Source organism: Pezoporus wallicus, unplaced genomic scaffold (genome assembly GCF_028554395.1).
Source record: "Pezoporus wallicus isolate ANWC-B61680 ecotype Strahan unplaced genomic scaffold, APGP_CSIRO_Pwel_v1 contig_2908, whole genome shotgun sequence".
NCBI lineage: Eukaryota > Metazoa > Chordata > Aves > Psittaciformes > Psittacidae > Pezoporus > Pezoporus wallicus.
The window spans coordinates 6,418,963-6,438,659 of NW_026642179.1; the positions used below are offsets into that span (position 1 = coordinate 6,418,963).

The following is a 19,697-nucleotide window of genomic DNA, read 5'->3' on the forward strand; positions in this document are numbered from 1 at the left end:
GTCTTTACCTTGTACTATATTCCTCTTTGAATTCTTCCATCAGTAGAAAGGAGGAAGGGTGCCTTTCCAGTGGTGTCCTAATGTCCTGCTGCATCATGCTGGTGAGAGAATGCTCTGTATGATGCAGAATTAGGTTTTCCATTGCTTATGGAAAACAATAATGTACCCACAATTCACATTAGAGGCTTCTAAAGTGAAGATATAATTGGGCTTTAAAGTTTCTAAGAGTGCATCTGTATATTCTCAAAGTAATGAATCAGGGTTTGATTATTTTCTTCTCGTTAATTTCTCATTGATTTATTTATAATTGCATGTTGCCAAGTGGATACATACAATATATTTAAAAAGAAACCAAAATCATTTAAAAGTTGGTTTAATTTCATGGCTGACTGACTTATCCCGAAGGAAGTCCCAAACCTGGTTTTGGCCAGAGTTTGCTGGTAGTGCTTCCCCATGCCAAGTTAGGGTGTTTGTAATTAAATTTGAACCCCAGTTAAATTATATTTTCTTTATATGCCTATTACTTTTTTAAATAAAAAAAATTTTCCTCTGCAGAATAAAGCAAACACGACATACACATTTACAGCGAGACTTGTCAATGAACACATGAGATTATGGATATTGGTCTGAGCCTAAACTTTATGTTACATTCAGTTTACTGCTAGTGCAATAAAACTGTCATCAGATTGAATGGGACTTTATACTGCATCAGTATAATACAATAAAATTAAATGGAAAGTATATAAATTTTCCACTGTTCTTTCACTTGTGAGTTATGAAAGTTAGAAAGTTGCGCACAGCATCATGCTATGGCTTGCATATTCCAGGAGGTAAGTAGTGATTTAGTCAGGGTAGCTTGGGGCATATAGTTAACTTTTGATTATAAGGTTGTTTTACAGTGTGAAAATTAGTATGTTTCACTGATGTAAAGACCTGAAATCTTTTAAGGAAAATTTGTATAAAAAAAATATGGGGGAAAAGCGCAAATACTAGTTCCCCAGTTTTGTTTGGGATAAAAACCACTAGACAGAAACCAGAAATGGGTCCACACTTCAGGAAATCAAAAACCACCAGAGCTCGCTTTTCACCTTGGAGAGGAGAACACTCAGCTTCAGGTTACCGTCCCTTTTCTTTCCTTAAATGACTTGATATGACACAAGAGTGTTAGAAGTGGCTTCCTTGGGCAACACTGGAGGTGTTAGGACAAAAAGTGACCCTGGGGGGAATCATATGTTTTTTCATAGTTCTTTCACATAGTTTTCAACATTAGATATTTCCATTCTTTCATTTTAAAGTACCTTCTTACTTGCAATTACTTGATATTCCAGTCAATTAAGTGTATTCCAATGTATCTGCACACACACTTTATGCAATGTGCTCTCTATATAGCATATGGAATACAACATTTTCAAAGTCTATACTGAATCAAAAATAATATATTCATCTATATTGCATTTAATTTTGGTAAGAAGTACAGAAGTGTATTATTTAATATTTATATTCCACTGATGCTCAGACTTATTGTGGTTGTACTCTACAGATATGGTCCTTGCTCCTGTAAAACCTGGCGATGTCTTTCGCTTTTCATATATAATAAGTCTGAAAATATATCTAAGTACTAGTGGATACGTGACCTGAACAGACTTTACATCAACTGAGCCTCCTGTTTTTCATTTCTTATGGTCTATTCTGTTATGCGTAGGTTCATTAGATGTGCTATGTAACTGACATCTTCCATAATTAGTGCTCGCATATAATGAGATGCAATGCTGACAAGGACTCTGTTGTTTTCTATAGTTTCACAGAAAGGCCTTTTCGTTCTTCTTTGGCGCTGATCCATTAAAACCATTACACCATGTTTCAGCTGGTGACTGGGATTGGAAATAATTTACAGCCATTAAGACATCGCTTATGTATCATTAGCTCCACCTCTTGGATTAATTTGGTTTTTACAGATCCAGTAGCTCATGGGGGAATCCTATCTGGAAATAGAAAATGTCCTGAGGCAGTGCCCTTGTAAAAGCATCTGACTCAGCTGCTCTCTCCTGCAAGTTTAATGTTCAGTGCTTGATTACCAGTTAATTACGAATTATTTTACTAATAATTTAGGTTACATTGTCCTCTAGTGGCTCATATAGATAACTGCCCTGCTGACAGACTCCTTTTGCCTTGTGTTTAATAGGTTGAAGACTAGCTCACTTCTACAAAATGCTTAGGGATCTTACATGAAGGAAAACAGAGTAGTCCTCCAGCATGTCCTGTGGCTACTCTCGTGAGCCTCATTAACATCAGGCTTTTGCCCTGTAACATGGAAGCACCACTTTTCATAGGAAGCAGTGATAGCAGTAGGACACTTAGCAGCTGGGTATTTGCCAGCATTATGCAGATGCTCACAAATAGGAGGAGGGTTCAGGGGGCATGGAGAATAATGCCAGGGTGTTTTCAGTGACAAGACACACATTTTAGATTACTCTGAAAAGGTGATACCGTATTCTGTAATGCGCTGAGTTTGTTTTGCCCCTGTGGCAGAGCAGCGGGACTGCTTCTGGCAGAGGCCTCAGCCCAAAGCAGAGCAGGCAGTGCTGCAGTAGGCATGGCAGACAGGCTGTATCTGGCTTCTGCTTCCCTTTTCGTTCTGTTTCCCTCTTGACCAAATGCCATGAGTAATGACAAATAAAGTTTGCTCTGCAGAAATAGTTTCTCTGTGTGTAAGAAGAGGAGGAGCACTAGAAGTGTTTCTGTTTATACCTCCAAGATTATGTATAGAAGCAGCAGTTACAAGGGGTGAAGGAATGCTGTTTCTCTCTTCATAAAGAAATGGTGATAGCTCATGTTTTCCGTTGCTGCTTGCAATAATAAGTACGACAAAGGAGTACTCTGACCTTACAGAGTTAATTGTCAAGGCTTTTTCAAAGTAGCATGCCTTGTACTCTATCAGGAAAATTATATATCAGGATTCTGTAAAAACTATTTGCTGAGGTCCTCCGTCTCTGGCCATCTTTCTTATTTCTCCCTTTCAGAGAGGCCTTCCTTTCAATAAGCAGTGTTGATGTCAGGTCCAGTTCCAACCATGAATTGACCCTCAGCTGCCTGTTTTGCATGATGGTGGTGAGCTCACCCCAGTAAGGTGCTTGGAACACTTCCTGCTGCCATACTGAGAGCTAAGTGGGCACAACTCCTCCACACGGTCTCATGCTCCCTGGGCTGCTATCAGTGTTGGATGGATGTCATATGGTTGCTATGCATTCCTTGGGCGATCATCCTCCAAACACAGTGAGAGTTGCAGATCAGCTTAATTATACTTGACATAGAAGAGTCATGCATTTGGTGTTGTCCAGTTACTGACACAGACTTGCATGTGTACCCACACTTAGCAGGTGTAAATAACCACCACAGCTGAGAGTATGCTGACAGAAACAAAGCATGTAAAGGCAGACTGAGGTATAAAATGCCTTTGTGCAATCATCTGCAGTGCCATTCTTACAGTACACTCAGAGATTTATTAGGCGGTGATGGATGCAGGAATATTTGCAGTTGCTTTTATCTAGTGTTTTGTGACTCTTCTGCCACTAGGGATCTTTTCAGTTGCCTTCACTTAGAAATGAAGTAGTTTATTTCTTCTTAATTAGGTGCCAGGAGGAGGGTGATGGTGGTTATTTTTTTTTTCAAAAAAAGCTTCGTTTTAAAAAGTGTTTTTGTAACTCTTGCATCAACCTGTTTTTTTTTCATGCTTTGCAACGTTATTTTGCAAGGGTTTATTTAACCTAGGTGCTAAGCAAAGTTCTGTTTATCCTGAATTCAAAATGTTGGTTTTATCCATTACGTACCAGAGAGTGAGTTGTACATCTAGGTAGGGCTCCCTGATTACAGTTTCTGCTGTAATGATTTTTTAAACACTTGACTTTTTTCAGGTAGCTATCAGGCCAGTGGTTGCCCTTCCTCCAGACTGTAATCTTTTACAGAAACTCATTACTGCTTCCCAGGCATGCTATTTCTGACACCCCAGCAGCGAGGAGGCTCTGCCCCATCATTAAGGTTGCAGTAATGCTTCCTTCCACCAGCTGCTGTGGCGATGCTCAGGCTCCTCCTGCAGGCAAGAAGAGGATGACCAATCATGCCTATTTCTGCTAAACAGGCAAATACAGATTCTCTTCAAAATAAAGAGGGAACCATCTTGGTCACCATTCTTGTCCAGCTGTGTTAACTCCGTCTTCCTGTAGCGCATTTTACATCAGGGTTATGCCAGCAGAGTCTTACCAGTATAGCTTGACCCTTGATGTCAAACTCAGAACTGGAATCTGGTGGAAGTAGTTTTTGGTGAAACTGATCCCTCATGAACTCTCTCAGAAGGCTGTCTGGGACTTGTATGTGCTAATGGGAAAAATAAAGTGGGACCTTGTGTGTTCTTGGACTTGAGGGTGTAATCCTGCTCAGCACAGTAATGAATTTGTCAGGTATTTGATGAGTGCTTTACAGCCAGCTGTCTGGCTTGCAGATCCCCCTCACCTGCTTTTGTGCTCCTCTAATGCCTGGAGATACAAGTGCACATTTCTCAGTAACAGATGTCATTACAGAACAGTTGCCATTACTCACTGGTTTTCTTTATGAATGTAGAAAGCACCCTTAAGAGGAAAACAGGCGGTAATGTTATTTAAATCTAACTATATTGTAAGATAGTAAGAGAGATGATAAAGCCTTGCCTTAAAGGTTTTACGTTTCAATAAGCATCTAATATTGAAATTGATTTAAGCAAGCATCCTTATCAGATTTTCTCATTTTTGCATTGCCAGCACACACCTTAAATTACTGCTTGGACTTGGCTTAAAAGGTGATGCTGTATTGACTTGCACCATTAAATCATTTCTATTTGAATTAATTATTTGGCCTTTTCTAAAGGCAGTGTTCATCATTAAAGTGACCGTGCATGGATGGTAATGTACTTACATTTTCTCTCCCTAGAATAATGAAATGGTAGAACTACAGAGGATACGAATGAAAGATGAAATTCGAGAGTACAAGTTTCGAGAGGCAAGACTCCTACAGGACTACACTGAGCTTGAAGAAGAAAACATCACTTTACAGAAACTGGTGTCCACACTGAAACAGAATCAAGTAAGCATCAAAAGAGTCAAGGCAGCATGCTGTAAAATGACACCATTTTCTCCAGTTTCCATAATGTCATCCCGTAGAGCACTTAGATACTTTTTCAGTTGGGTTTTTGCTGAACACTTATTCTGAAACAGTGTTGTTGGCCATTTTTGGTATATAGGGAGGCCCTTGCCTCAGTTTTTAGGAAAATCCTGGGGGAATATTTTGTTGCAAAACTTTGTAGCAACAGAGGAATTATTAAAATTATAGAATTGCATCTTTTTGCTTCCTGCTTTTCCTGTCCTTCCTCCCTGCACGCTGAACTTGGTCCCCAGTGGCAGAGTTCAATTCTCCATTTCCTCTTGGTTTCCTGCACATCCTTTCCTCTTCTGAAATGGAGGAAATAATCTTCTCCTTGTTCTCCTTTTTTTTTTTTCTCTCCTTGCTTCTCAGGTTTTCTTGTACCAGTGCTGCTCTCTTCTCAGCCCTGCTAATCCATAAACTTCAAACACAGGAGAAGGGATGTCAGATATTGCTAGTTTGTCTTTTGTTTTCTTCATTACAACAGTTTGCAGCTGATGGCAAACCAACAAGCTGTAATTCTCACTGCAGTGCAGAGTGCATCAAGAGGAAGCACCATAAAAACCAGCCCCAGCTCTAAGCAGTCATAGGGTCTGTTCTCTCCCCCATGCGAAATCCCAGTTTCCTTTGCTGCTGGACATACATATGTACATATATACACTGCAAAGGAAGCAATCAAGAGCACAGTTATCCTTTAAATTGAGCAAAGAGATTTGTTCTCATGTCAGAAAAGTTAACTTGCCATGCTCAATATTTAAGTGTCCAACCTGGATGATGTAACAACACTTTCTGCTTTTAGACATTGCCCAGACCAGCGTAACATTGCATTTCATAACACCATTTCCTTAACTGCAAGCAGAGGGTGACAGCATCGTAACCCCTAGTTTACATCCTAACCTACTGCCTTGGTTCAGGGCTTTTATCAAATAACCAAGACTGTCACAGTTTCTAATGGCAGCCTGGTAATAAAGCTGCCTTATTTCTGCAGGAATATGCAATACTGTTTCAGCCTTCTTTTATTGCTATTTCACCACTCTAGCACAACTGCAATTGAAATATTTAAAACAGAGCTGTGCTCCAGAGAATAAGCAGGCAGTAGAATTCAGTACATCATTTCCTTATTTATGAAGATATCTAGACTTTCACACTCCTGAAACTGGATTTATAGCAGATCATCTTTTTGTCAGAGTTACTTACCAAGCCAGCAAATAACCTCCTTTGAGGCATGGATTTTTTCCTCACCAACCTCATAGGAAGCATTTTCACACTATCAGGAAATTAAAGACCCTTTTATGGACTATCCTAGTTTCCCAGAGAAGAAAATCTGTTTGGAAGTGTTTACATTTCATCATAATATTTTTTTCTTAATGAAACCAAATGCCACCAGTCTGGAGAGAAAAAGCACGTTGTTTTGAATGGCTTTAAAAATTAGTCACTTTGCATCACTTATTCGTGCACCTGTGATTCCTAAAATAACTTTGATCTAAAAGATAAAATTTCAAGAGCATTTTATACCTTAGTACTTTAATTTACAAACCGTATGTTACAAATCTTAGTGTGAAACTGTCATTATTGGGGTTGGGGATTTTTTGTAGCTTTTGTAAGCAAGAACCTGAGATGCTAACCATAGAGATAATGTAGAACTTGGGTTTTCATATGGATTTAAAATTGAAAAAGGGTTGGTTTTTTTGGTTGTTTTGGGTTTGTTTGTTCATTTTCTCTTTTTCTCATGTCCTTAAGTTATAAACATAGCTACTTGATTGGCTTTTATAACTGTTCAGATGGACCTGTCCCTCCAGTCAGAAAAGATATCAAGTTTCTAAATGCAGATTTTAAAATCTCATGGATTTCCTTTTTTACTCAAGACCTCCCAGTACCTTTCCAAAGGTTTATGAGAACAAGACTTCTGACAGGTTGATAAATATTCTATTCCAGTAGGAATGGTGGGTATTTCTGTTTTCAGCAGAACCTTATTATAGTTTGTTTGAATATCTGCATATGTCAAAAAATATTCTAGACAGTGCCTTAAAATTGCAGATAGTAATGCATAATAATGCATTTGAGTTATAAAAGACTCAACTGCAAAAAGGTGGGTTTTTTTTGTGGAAGCATGAAAATTCAGTATTTATCTCTTTCACTGAGCTATTAAATTCTTTTTGCTGATACTAGGATTTTTATTTTTTTTTTCGTTTAGAAATGAAAAATAGACAAGTAACATGATTAAATTAAAAAATCAAGGTGTGATCATTTTTACCTGGAGATTTGGTCAAGTATGGACATGGACCTTCACAAACAAAGCTCTTGCTTTTTACTGATGTGAGATTTCTCAACAGTGAAAAGGAAGATGAGGAGGGCCAGCAAGAAAAGGTGTTCTGCCGTGGGGATCCGCGACATCATGTAGATGTTGCTGAACTGGTTTCAGGCTAGACTGTGTTTTCCCTGGCTTTGCTTCTTGTTATGTGTAATAGAGAAATCTGCATAAATGCAGGAGCTGCCTTTGAAGAGAGAAGTTGTTCTCCTCGGCTCACAATGCCCATAAATACCATGATAAAATACTGCACCTGTGTGTAGGGTAGGGAGCCTGCCCTCTGAGGAGAAAGAGCAGGGAATCCCTCCAAGCCTGGTGAGACTGCGCCAAATTACTGGGACACACTTTAGGCAGTGCTGTTGGTGCAACAGGTTGCCAAGGGCTCCAGAATGGCATCGCTACGTGCAGTTCAAGCATTGTGTGGCTGAATGAGCTGTTTATTGCATTTTTCTGGTAGTTTAAAAATCTCTAACAATTTGGGGCATCTTAAAGTTTAAAGTGATTGCATGAATAGTTTTCTGTTTAATTTTAAAATTAAATGCTTCTTGAATAATAGAGATTCTTGTCTGACACAGAGAAGAGAGGTGGGGCTCTTCTAACATTTCTGTTCATTCCATCCACATTTTTGAAAACTACTCAGATATCAAGATACTTGAGAGTATCTGTGCCTGAGTAACTTTACAACTGGTAAGAATTTAGATATAAAGTCGTCTTAAGAATGCTTGCAATTAATTAGTCAGACTATACTAACCTGAGATCTATACAGACCATGATATACCAACATTGCTTATGGCAATTAATAATAAAGCTATGGTTACCAGGACATCTGCAACTAAACAACCTTCTTTCCATTAAATATATTTTTTATTCTCCTAACGTACTCATTAAAAGGTGCAATATTTCTTGATTCTCACATGCTGAAAAAGTGAGCAGTGGAGTATTTAACAGAGTGAGCTCCACTTGCATTTTCTGTGCAGCCAGTTCTTTGCAGTTGTGGGCAATGTCTGGTATTTCAACCTGTAGCTTCTCTAACACCTATTTCAGTCAGGCTAATAAATGGCAGGTTTTCATGACTTAAGTTTTAGTATTATGAATGTTCTTTGTCTTGTCTAATTCAGGTTGAATATGAAGGCTTAAAGCATGAGATTAAACGGTTTGAGGAGGAGACAGTGTTGCTTAACAGTCAGCTAGAAGATGCCATCAGACTGAAGGAGATTGCTGAGCATCAGCTGGAGGAAGCTCTGGAAACTTTAAAAAATGAAAGAGAGCAAAAGAACAATCTGAGAAAGGAACTAGCCCAGTATATCAACCTCAATGATAGTATGTATAATAACCATATTAATATATCAGTAGATGGATTGAAGTTTTCAGAGGATGGGGGCGAGCCCAACAATGATGACAAAATGAACGGACATATCCACGGGCCTCTTGTGAAACTCAATGGTGACTACCGAACCCCCACGAGTAGGAAAGGAGAGTCTCTTCACCCCGTTTCTGACCTCTTCAGTGAGCTCAACATATCAGAAATACAGAAACTGAAGCAGCAACTCATGCAGGTAAGAGCTGCATTCAATGTTCTGAAGTGTTTAGACATACATCCTATGAGCCCTAGTACCAGCTTTTGCAGTAGTTTCTCCCAGTGATGTTCTTGACAACCTATGTCCTGTTCTCAGACCTCTGCTTTGGTGTTTCTTCATATCCAGATTTTGCCAGTAACATTCCCCAGGAAACAGAGTGTCTGTCTGCAAAAAGTCAGTGTGAATTGTGCAGATGTTTAGTGCAAAGAGGATAAAGGAACCTAGCTGCTGTGGTTGCAGATGGTTAACTTCCTTGTTTCCTGCTATGATAATGGGAAATATTCCTGAAATTGCAAGTAAAGAAAGTACTCTTCAGTATGACCAAAGCTATCTGGAAAAAAAACACCAAAATACAGACAGACTTGATTATGCTCCATTGTGAGTCAGAAGGAGTTTTTGCCATTAAATTCAGTTTGAATGAGATTTGGCTTACCATCAAAAGAGAAAAAAAGGAGAAGAGTGCTCCTCTTAATAACCATGTACTCAGAGAGCATGTGGCGTGAGATACCACAGAGTGCCCTTGTCCATACTGACAGTCCCAGCAGATGCACAGGCTGCAGGGGGTGGCTTGGGGACCATTCAGTGAGCGTTTTTCTCTATTCATCCAAGCCCAGCCCAGGCATAACCAGAATGGGAGCCTGGGATGCAAGCCAGACAAAATCTCAAGCTGCTGGCCCCAGTGCTGATGTCATCTTAGAAGGGGTACAGTGCCACACAGAGAAGGGGTCCCACTGCCCAAGCTGTTTAGCATCTTCTCTGCCACAAGAGCTTGAAAGGTTTTGGCACCATCAAGTAAACATCCAGCATGTTCTAGCTGCAGGCTTCCAAAAAGTATCTCTTCCAAAGACAGTAAATGTAAATCCTTTACTGCTTCAAATGTAAAGGGTAATATGGAAGTAAAGTAGAGCAAACCCAATTTTCAGTGCTTGCTAGAGAACAATAAATCCCTATGTGGTCTGTCCTATTTTTGCTGAAGAGTTAATTGTTTATTTACTTCGTTGCTAACCTCACCATGGGAAGTTTTGATCGGAACAGTGACATTGCAAACTCTGATGACATCTAGTGCTTTGCATGAATAACTTTGTTGAAAGACAGATGTAATTTAAGTGGGAAAGCTTTAAATTTATAATTTTATTTATGTGAAAAGTTCTGTCAAAGTTTTTCAGTATTAAAATATAAATAGTATGTAGTTTATGTATATAGGGATATATGAAAAAGATGCACATGTATATATGTATACATTTGTGTATATAACATTGCGCATATGCATTATATGCAGCTTTTTATTTCATTTGGAAATATAACGTTAAAAATTAAAGAAAAAGCATGGCTTCAGAAGAAATGTTTTGACATGTTCACCTTTTAATATATAGTGTGAGCATTTTCAACCATAATTTACAATGAAGCTTATGTAGTAGAAATTTGAAGTGAAAGCTGCTTAGAAATGAACAAAGAAGACTCTTTGGGGTATGTTTTGTCTAGATTTTATGAATTAAATATTGAGCTTGATGAATCAGAAATTTCTACTTGAAAGATATTACAACTCCTTTCATCATCTCTAACTTAAAAGCTTACTTATTTTACACCTCTAAAACAAAGAGGCAGAGGCTTCTGACAGTCACAAAACATGAACTTAGGACTCTAGAAGGACTGTAGGAAATAAGTATAACCATTTTTTGGTCACAGCATTTTTTGGTGCTGGGCTTCAGCACCCTCACACCTATAGTCATCCCCATTGATTGGTGGTTTAAAGGTTAAAAGGTTTAGGGTTTAAAAAGAAAGACTAGACCTAGCTGGAAACTTGATTTCTTTAGATACTGAAAAGGCTTACTGCAAAATGCTGATGTGTGCTTTTTATAAAGTGAACAACTTCTCTGTTGAGTTGCATCAGCTCACCTTGGTCACACAAATGAAATGTGAAAAATTCCTTCAGAAATTTTCCTCATAATAGGCGGGAGATTTAATCACGTCCAAGCTGACAAAAGGTAATTCTTCAGCAAAATTGGATTTTTTTCTCCTCTACAGTGTCTTTGCGATGTAGTGTTCATTCAGGCATATCCCAGTATTTGCTGTGTGTTCCTCTTCGTTTCTCCAGAGAGGCTGTACTATGACAGAGTTGCTGTAGGAACAGACCCTTTCTTGGGAACTATTTTGATGCCTATAGGACAGCAGGATCCTTTTTTTTTTTTTTTTGAGAGAAGAAAACATTAGATTTGCCATTTTGCAACTGTAAGGCAAATTTTTTCACTCCTCAATCTCAAAAAGAAGCCTTCAATAGAACAGTTAGTAGGACGGGTATAATTCCTTCTGCAGCTTTGGGATGCTGCTGGTCATGATCTGTGTTGGTCCCTAGGAAAGATTTAATTGTAGCTGTTCCCTTTCTCTTTTAAATCCACTGGAAAAAATGTCCTCTGAAAATTCCTGTATTCTAAAATTTCATGGAAAAGCTCAAGGCTTTCTGCTCTTCCTTCATGGTTGTTATCCAGTGGAAAGAATTCTCTCTCTCATCTTCAAGGCCTAGGATTCCTCTCTTCCTTCCATGGTGATTCTTTACCTATTCCTGAGGCCAACATCATATTTGGATATAAAATGCTCTTAAAAAGAAGGAAAAAAAAAAAAATAAATCATGCAGCCCAGTTTCTGACACTTCTCCAGCTCCCTGGTGCTCGCTGACAAATATGATACATCTGCGATTCATGGTTCTTGAGCTGAGTTTTCCTGTTAATTTATTCTAATGCCCACTAGGAATTGTTCACTTGTATTCTGATGGTATTAAAAAAAAAGAGCAATTTTAAAATCGGTTCCCAAAGTTGAAAACTGTAGAGCAAATTGGGAAGGAAATATCTTCACGCTGAAATACTTGAAGGGAAGGATGCATCAGAAAATAGGTACAGCTGCTTTTGAATTGATTTTATTTAAATTTTAAGATGCTAAAGATCCTTGCTGCAGCTATTAATTTTGGTATCAAAAATACCCCACCACCTGGACTGAAAAGTAACTGAATTTCCCAGAAGTTTTCTGTGTGTGGAAATGAGTGTAGTATTGTGTAGAATGACAAATACAATTAAGATACTTGGAAACAGCAGATTCATTAGCATGCAGAAGGTGTTCTTAGGACTGCACTGGAGCTCTGGTTTTGGTCTTCTTCCCTTTGGAAGTAGGAACATATGTTTATAACTTTAAGCGGAAGCAGATTAGCTTAATCCATAATTACTGGGCCAGAATGAGTAAAATTTAGTAGATCTATGTATTTTATTTTATTTACCATCAGGGTGATCTAGGGGTTTTAAAAGTTGCACGTTTTCTCTGGAAAGTATCCTTTCTATTTGAAAGAAGTCTTTATTTCCAGAACATATTTATGTTCAGTAGAGAAATTGTCATAAAGATCCCAATTAACTCTGTTATAGTTTTTCTTCATGATAGAGTATGACAGCTGTGATCAGTAATCCAGTAGGATCAGTTCTGTCTGATTCATTTAAGTGGACACTGAAACACTGAGTTTTTTTCTCAGCTTTCTGGCTGTAAGCTCTGCATTTGCTTTTATACCAGAGCAGTCTACTGCAGGTACAGTGAGACAGTCCTTTAAATTAATCAAAACTCAGGTTGGTTTTTTTTTCAGGCACAGGTGTAGCTCACCAGCCTGAGGGAATAAACACCTTCATTAGCTGATGAGGTTAATGTAATTAACATCTAAGCCTGCTATACCAGGTGGTAACAACTACAGGTGCAAGTTTCTGGGGAGAGCACAGCTGGGGCAGACTGCTTAATGGAAAAAAAAGAGGTAAGCTAGTGAAGAGGCTCTGCAGGACAGGTCTGTGGAAAGAGGTCAACTCTTAAGAAAATGCTCTTGTCAAAGAGGAATATTACCCAATTCTGGATTTTCTTAGTGAGAATGGGCTGACATGGGGCATGAGTAGCAAGGAGCGTTGTAGGCAGACTGAAGCAGCAGCAAGCGAACGGTGCCAAATGGAGAAAAGTACCGATAAACTTGTAGTACCTGGCTGTCCTCTTTGGCTCAGACTATGTAGTGCCTAAATGGAGCATCCTGCATCTGAGGAGACAGACTTTTCCTGGATCATAAAATAATGATGAGGTTTGGCCCTGTTTTGTTTGTTGTGGTTTTTGTTTTGTTTTTTTGATTTTTAAGCCATCGGTACTCTGTGTGCAAGAAAACTAGGCTGATTTTTTAGATGTTTTTAACATGGCTTCTATTTTTATTCTTACAGTATCTGCCTGCAATTGATTGCAGGTTCTAAAAGCCTGTCTGTAAAACCAGAGGATTATCATATGCTAATACTTCCAAGGAGCAGCCGCTGCTCAAAAGCGTTGTTGCAAGGAAACGAGTCTGAAGCACTGCTTGGAACACTTTGTGAGATGGGAGTAGTACCCTCTCCATCTCTAAAAGGCTTTTCCTTCAGTAGATTCATGGTGGCTGATTTGACTATTTTCCAAATATTACGTGAGGGGATACTGCTATGGAAGGAAAGTTTTTTGTTTGGTTTTTGGTGGGGTTTTTTCAGAACTGAAAGCTTTGCATTCTCAGAATTATTAATTCAGCCACATAAAGGGTACGTGGAGCATGTAATTTTTGCTGTGTGTGTAAGCACAGTGCTGAGATACTGCAACTGTCAGAGAGAAAGGATAGTAAACCTGGTAGGCTTAGGATCCTATTGCAAAAGTAAGAAGGATCCCATCTCCATGTGCCTTCCTCTGCGTCCCAGTTCACAACTCAGAACTGGACAAAAGCACAGAAGAAAAGTTGGAGCACTACACTTAAACCTTGAAATGGAAGTCTTTCAGGGGTGTTGAGTGGCAAATACCCAAGCAGATCAAACTTCGTCTTGTTCATTTGCTTTAAAATGTTGCATACTTAAATTTCTAGAGGAGTCCTCTATGACCTCTTCTCCTGTTCAACATCTACGTTTCCCTGCGGATATTCAGAAAGGAGTTTACTAGGTCAGAACTAGTGGTTTGTTAGTTGTACCAGAATTCCTGCTTTTTCTGCCATGTCCTTAGAGGATGGATTTTGCTTACAGCAAAGTGAGAGACTTGGGGAGCCCTGAGATTTGCATGTGCTTAGTCTCCTGATCTGTGTTACGTTCTCACACAGTAGGTTATTTAATCTAACCTATGGAAATTTACACAGCCACTTGCTTACTATATTTGCATTCACTAATCAAGCCTTAATGCAAGTTGGCAACAGTCCAAAGATATAGTAATTATCGTGAATGATCAGTAGAGCTGTTAATGGGAAATATACATTCAAATTCCATTGAGAAACATGTATATACTAGTAGTTGACAGTGATGAAGTTCATATGTTCAGGGAACATATGTCATAATAAATCCTGTATCATCTCTCTAGCTGAAATTGTAGCAGAGGCTGGGACTTCACAACTCTGACAATCACATGCATCTCTTTCTGACTTAGTTTTATGATTTAGGTGTATATGGCTGAAACCTTTTGGAGGTCCTCAAGTTGCATATGCAGAGTAGGGAGTGGAGAGATGAACATGACTGCAGAGTCCGGTGTTTTGCACAGGTAGGACGAGATTCTGAGTTTCTTACTTTGGCTCTGTTGCAGGTGGAGAGAGAGAAGGCTATTCTCCTGGCCAACCTGCAGGAGTCTCAGACGCAGCTGGAGCACACCAAGGGAGCCCTGACTGAGCAACATGAAAGAGTACACAGGCTCACGGAGCACGTCAATGCCATGAGGGGGCTGCAGAGCAACAAGGAGCTGAAAGCTGAGCTTGACTCTGAGAAGGGCAGAGAACCCAGTGAGGAAGCACACGATTATGAAGTGGACATAAACGGCTTGGAGATCCTAGAATGTAAATACAAAGTAGCTGTGACTGAGGTGATAGACCTCAAAGCAGAAATCAAAGCCTTAAAGGAGAAATATAATAAGCATGTTGAAAACTACACTGAAGAGAAGGCCAAGTATGAAAGCAGAATCCAGACATATGATGAGCAGGTGACAAGCCTGGAGAAGTCAACCAAGGACAGCCAGGAAAAAATGGTCCACATGGAAAAGGAGCTGCAAAGGATGACAAGCATAGCAAATGAAAACCATAATACCCTCAACACCGCCCAGGATGAGCTGGTGACATTTAGTGAGGAGTTGGCTCAGCTCTACCATCACGTCTGCCTGTGCAACAATGAGACACCAAACAGGGTCATGTTGGACTATTACAGGCAAAGCAGAGTCACCCGCAGCGGGAGCCTGAAAGGACCAGATGACCCTCGAGGTCTCCTTTCCCCACGGCTTGCCAGAAGGGGGGTGTCATCACCTGTAGAAGCCAGGACCCCGACTGAGCAGGTGACAAAAGAGGCCACTGAGCCTGGCAAGGAACAGAGCCCGACAAAAACACCTACCATTTCTCCTGTCATCACAGCCCCTCCTTCTTCCCCTGTCTCTGATACCAGTGACATCCGCAAAGAGCCGATGAACATCTACAACCTCAATGCCATAATAAGGGACCAAATCAAGCACTTGCAGAAGGCTGTCGATCGGTCGCTGCAGCTGTCGCGCCAGCGTGCTGCAGCTCGGGAGCTGGCACCCATGATCGATAAAGACAAGGAGGCTTTAATGGAAGAGATACTGAAACTAAAATCACTCCTGAGTACGAAGCGGGAACAGATTGCAACCCTGAGAGCAGTGCTGAAAGCCAACAAGCAGGTAAGGTGCTAATAAAGCAGTCAGGAAAGTCTTTTATTTGTACAGGTCACTTAGAAGCTTTCCTAGGAGTATTTCAGAGAAGAGATTTTACTCACAGGTTATTTAGCTTCTCACTCAATCACAGTGAGGGCAGACCTTCCCTCCTTCTCTATCTCCTTTTCAAGCTTATAAGCTCTGCTTTTCACTGCACCCACCATTTCCAAGAGAACAAGCAGAAGAGCCTTTCCTGTGGTGTGAGAGAAAAACAAGGGGCAGGGAGCTATCCACTACCACCCAGCCTGATTCACAGTCATGTTGCTACTATTACTGAAGTTATAGGATTGCCAGCATTGGAAAACAAACTGGAGTTGGATGGAAAGACTCTCATAGGTGTGCTGACCCATGAGAGATGCAGTGCAGGTACTGCTGGAGCAGTGGGGAGGGCAAGTGCAGGGGAGACCGCCTGGGTCAGCGCCAGTGAGATTTAGTGGAGCTGACGGTGTGAACAACCCATTGTATTGTTCTTGGCTCTTGGTAGTATTCCACAGGCTGCAAAATCTGTATGTACCACAGAAAATTTAAGGGGATTAAAAATAAGTATCACAAGAGCTAAAGTGTGCTTCAGGAAGATGTAAGAGTGCGACCAGTGGCTTTGGACTATACGGAAGGTGGGCATTTGTTTGGTAAGATATCAGGTCAAATGCTGTTTTCATTACAGGTGGTTGGAGGTTTTTTAAATTGTTTTTCTCTTTAGATGTAAACAATTTCTCCTGCCATTGCCATGTTTTTAATCCCTTAAGAAATAAAATCAGTCTGGGGTTTTTTTCAAGACAAAGGAAAACATCACTACACAACAAAGCTGACTGAAACAATAGCAGCATTTTTTTATTTTGAGAAGGGTTCATTATAAGGTTATTTTTAAGAGAATAAAATATTTCAAATTATTATTTGGAAATTTTCACATTAAAAACAATTGTCATTAAACTACTTTATTTTTTATCTTTCGCCAATGCAAATTAGCTGAGAATTGCCACATTTTATATCAAATGCCAAAAGAGAACCATGTAATGGTGTGTTTTTTCAAGAGTACTGTCACTTTTTCTTTGCATAGAATATGCTCTTAAGCCCTTTGTATCCATCAGATTACAGGTCTCCAAACACTTAAATTTAAGCATGCAAATAGTTTTATTTATTTTGGTGGATTTCCTTATGCCCAGAATTAAATCTGAATGCAAGAGGCTGCAGCAGCAGAATTACTCCAGATTGCCTGGGACTTCTCTCATCTGAAGCCAGTTCAGTGATGACCACGTGGGGGCATGAATCCTGGTTAACAGCTTGGGATACTATTAGCTGATGACAGTGATGGGATTTCAGTGTTAAAATTCCCAATCGTCAAGTAGTCTGAAGCTACAGTTTCAGGTTTAATTGATTGTTGAATCTCTAACTGCATTCCTAGAGTACTGGGGATTTTTAAATTGCAGCCATATTTCAATATATGTTGAGTCTTTTATAGCATTTCCCCTCTTTGATACGACACATGTTAAATATTAATTCAAGTAATTAAATACCATCTCCAGCTAAGCAGTAACAGCTCTGAGCAATTATATGTAGATTTTCCATGTAATTAAAATGTAATTAAGATGTAATTGAAGTATATGGGTTTAGATACCAGATTAAAGTTTTTTTCCATTAGCATAGAGCCATCATTTATTTTCTGATGCTACCAGAGGATCTAGCTCAGTCTTGCTCTTTTATTGCTGTCAGGTATAAAGCATCATCCTAAAGTCTGCTCACTGAAATGGAAAAGATAGATTTGCTGAGTAAGGAGGTGCTATTAACTAAAATTTTATTTATTGGATAAGCAGCATAGATACTGGTAGCTGTATAACTGGGTATAGAATCTTGCGATACTGCTTATGCAAACCAAGTATCAACATCTTCAACCTTTCAAGTTAAAAGACATAATAGTATAAAAGGGACAGAGACATTTAAAGTTCTAGGGTGAGGTGGGTGATTTTTATAATGCCCTGGCAGTACTGCCAGCCTCAAGTGATGATTGTATCCCAGGACCCAAAGTACATCTCATTTTCAAAAAATAGGAGTGAAGATACACCCCTTTGAGTTCTTCCCCTCCAGAATAATGTTTATGCAGCTATAGGCTGGGGATGTTTTTCCCTATGGGTTTCACTTTAGATGAGCCTACAGAGGACATCTGGTTCAGTTTTTCACATTTGTTCAAGAACCACAATTGCTGGAACTTTGTTTTTTTTTATTATTTTTGAAAAACCCCAAATGATTAAGCAACCTTTTCCAAGCCTTAATGAAGCTGACGTTAGTATGAAACTATGTATTTTCATCCCTTGCGTAGCATGGTAAGACACTGCTGGTGCTCAAGGTAGCAGGGGAGATCTGTGGGAGGCCCCTTGGAGAGGGAAGCCTGCAGCTGGTGAGGGGCTGGATGCTCTGGCCTGTCCTCAGCCTCCAGAGAGGCCACATCACATCTCTGTTTTTTAGCAATACTATTTCAAAACACCTGTTAGCACTCCAGAGATGCTTTAGGTGGTGCTGTTTTGGTTGGAGTAATATGGTGAAAGCAAGATGAGCACAACCAAATGCACTGTAGAAATGGCAAGACTTGGCCTTCCTTCAGATTTAGTGGGAAGACCAGCAGCAGGTCCCCAGGTCTGGTATTTTGTGCTGTACTTAAGTCGTGAAATCATACCCTTAACCACAGAAGCTATGTGGTGCTATCTGGTGACCGCCAGTAATATTTTCAAATAAGCATTTTAGTGTTAGGCTGGGCTGCAAATTGGCTATGCACAACGCTAACACTAAAAAGAGAGCAAGATATACTCTAAGACACTGCTCAGGAAAATGAATTATTAAATCAATTGCTCAAGATAGCAAGGCACATAGATCTTGCTAGCTTGTTTGCTTACCTTGTCTTGATTTATGCATTTATTTATTCATAGCAGTAATTACTGTGTCAGCACAAGCTTTGTAGAGCAAACCCAAGTAGCATTAGCATTAACAAGTAGCATAAATTGTAAAGTAATATCAAAATAATTATATTAGGACCAGATCAATAATAGTTGTGATTTTGATTTCTAAAAAACATACAGAAATAAAAGCTGCCTATGAAGGTAATTTAATATCCTGAAGTTCTGATTGAAAAATGATTGGTTGTTCTCATAGTGCATTAGTTTGATGGAAGGAGTTGAGTCAGCAAGACCTTCACATCTGGATTGACCATAACTATGATGTCTCCAGCTTCCGTAACTGAGATATACATAAAAGTCCTTGAGAAAAAATAATTTCATAATGCCAGACATACGGTATATCATATATAAATAAATGCCCTGGTATTATATAGACAGAACACAGTAGAATGTCTCCTGGGAAAGTGAGGCTGAGTGGAAAGGTCCAGTATGATGATGAAAAAATAAAGCACTTGCCACTTGTAGGACTTCATATTTTTTGAGCAACAATTTTTTTTACTTGGTCTACTTCTCACACTGCTAATGTAAATTAAGTGGGACACAGTCATCTTAGAATATAAATATATAGAGAAATTGAGATTTGTTCATGGATTTCAGGATTAAGGTGGCAACCTTTATAGACAGAGTAATCAAACATCTCTTCTGTAAGGACCAGAAGGGGGATGAAAAGGGTGTCATTATTTTTGGCAATGGCTGGGGTCCTGGGACTTGAGTGTATGTGCACCCTTCAACCTGTTCAGCTCTGTGGCTGAGTTTTGGGGAAGGAGGGGCTGAGCTCTGCATACCCCAGCTCTTTTTTCCTGTTCGTGTTTCAGTCCCACAGGAGTCCAGGTGTGGAGCTCTTTGCTCTCTCCCAGCCTTGCTGTCAGCTCCAGCTGACTACTTCTGCACAGCAAATGCTGTGTGCTCTGTGAGCTGTTAATTCTTTGTCTGCAAGGTGGCTGGTGGTTCATTTGCCCAGCTCTAGAGCATTACTGGTCTGATAGG

At 39.6% G+C, this 19,697-nt stretch overlaps 1 protein-coding gene across 9 annotated transcripts in view; it reads left to right on the plus strand.

Moving 5' to 3' along the window:
* The window catches only part of BICD1 (BICD cargo adaptor 1), a 171,674-nt gene that overhangs the window by 120,439 nt on the left and 31,538 nt on the right, over window positions 1–19,697 (plus strand). For all 9 annotated transcript variants that reach the window (XM_057428002.1, XM_057428011.1, XM_057428005.1 and 6 more), the window contains exons 3-5: window positions 4,960–5,112; window positions 8,596–9,033; window positions 14,638–15,732. In XM_057428002.1, the coding sequence (XP_057283985.1) occupies window positions 4,960–5,112; window positions 8,596–9,033; window positions 14,638–15,732 (1,686 nt within the window). The remainder of the gene's footprint in view (window positions 1–4,959; window positions 5,113–8,595; window positions 9,034–14,637; window positions 15,733–19,697) is intronic.